This window comes from Trypanosoma rangeli (genome assembly GCF_003719475.1).
Source record: "Trypanosoma rangeli strain AM80 chromosome Unknown Tra_15.4_contig_00549, whole genome shotgun sequence".
NCBI lineage: Eukaryota > Euglenozoa > Kinetoplastea > Trypanosomatida > Trypanosomatidae > Trypanosoma > Trypanosoma rangeli.
In genome coordinates this window covers 6,151-7,415 of record NW_021706289.1, presented here as the reverse complement: position 1 = coordinate 7,415, position 1,265 = coordinate 6,151, and the positions used below count along the sequence as shown (strand labels likewise).

At 50.4% G+C, this 1,265-nt stretch overlaps 1 protein-coding gene across 1 annotated transcript; it reads right to left on the bottom strand.

Annotated features, from left to right (window-relative positions):
• Positions 1 to 331: 331 nt before the first annotated feature.
• TraAM80_09282 (uncharacterized protein) lies at positions 332 to 796 on the bottom strand (the record flags this gene model as incomplete). Its single annotated transcript, XM_029385974.1, has 1 exon — positions 332 to 796. One exon carries the CDS (start codon positions 794 to 796, stop codon positions 332 to 334), a length of 465 nt encoding a protein of 154 aa, XP_029234202.1.
• Positions 797 to 1,265: the final 469 nt, after the last annotated feature.

Sequence of the window (1,265 nt, the reverse complement as noted above, 5' to 3'; positions counted from 1 at the left end):
TCTGTACTTGTCTGCGGCAATCCTTTGACAGAAGGGCGAGTGCACGTGTGCCACCGCGATTTCTCATAATGGGCACGCACGTTGGAAACATGCGCATCTTTGCTTCTCAGAGGAGATGGTGTGGGGTTCGCCTTTACGGTTTCCAGATTTTATTTTATTATTATTTTTTTGGGTGGGGGGGCATAAATTCTCCCTTTTGGAGGTATACAATAAAGCGAGCTGCGAAAGGCGTTATTATTATTATTCTTTCGCTTGAAAAGATGATGCTGCGCTGGGGACGGCGAGGAACGAGGGCAAGGCCCCAAGAGAGAGCCAGCTGACCGCTGGAACGTTAGCAAGGCTTAGTCTCGTTTCCACCGTCAGTTGTATCACTCCCACCGAATGTTCTTTGGAGAAATTCATTGGCCTGAAAGCGAGGTGCAGGCACGGGTAAGCACAGCAACACCGCCATCACTTTTTGCCCATTGCAAAAGTGGGACGAGTCCCAGCAAACCTTGTAAATGACGCCTTCTCTGGATAGTGTTTTTCCCTCTTCTTCACATGTTGGCAGCCTCTGCACTTGGGCACTGTGCCAACTGCAGTCAGGGACTGTTTTCCGTTGTGCGAAAGCTGCTTGTATTCTTCCTCCTTGCAAGTGCAGTCGTGAGGCATACGCGCGGGAAGTGGGACATTTAGAAGCCACGTGCCCTCTGCTAGCGTTGTCTGTATTTTTCCGAGACGACGGCCGCCCGATGCTCGAACCGCATTTTGAGTGCCGGCTTGAAGGCTTGCATAGCGGCGGGCCAAGCATGTTCATGGATGTGGAGGGATGCCAATTTATTTGGAAGAGGAAGCGAGCGAGACAAAGAGAGAGAGTGTGTGTGTGAGGGAGCTGAGGTGTTAGGCGCATGTGTGACACTTGATTGTGCTTCACTTTCTTTGCCATTGTTGTCCTCACCATTTTCAAACAATGGTGTTGGATACAGCACGCACGAACTCATGCGATGCTGCGTGATATTGCTCCAGGAGGGTCTTGTTCACCTTTCTCTTCCCCGGTCTGTCAGTGTGTCATGGGCATGATCCTTCTTTCGCGCTGCCTGCTTGATGCATAGGCCACAGCTAGTCTTCGAGAAGTGCCTGACAGTTTACGGTGAGCTGCTGAAGCGTACTTTGCTCTCTACTACGAAATATGAGGGACATTTGGAAGCGGTGCTCTGTAATTTACTGTGGCCACTTGTGGTGTATATTAGTGACCTCTCCGTGAAGCGTTAATCAATATGCTCGCG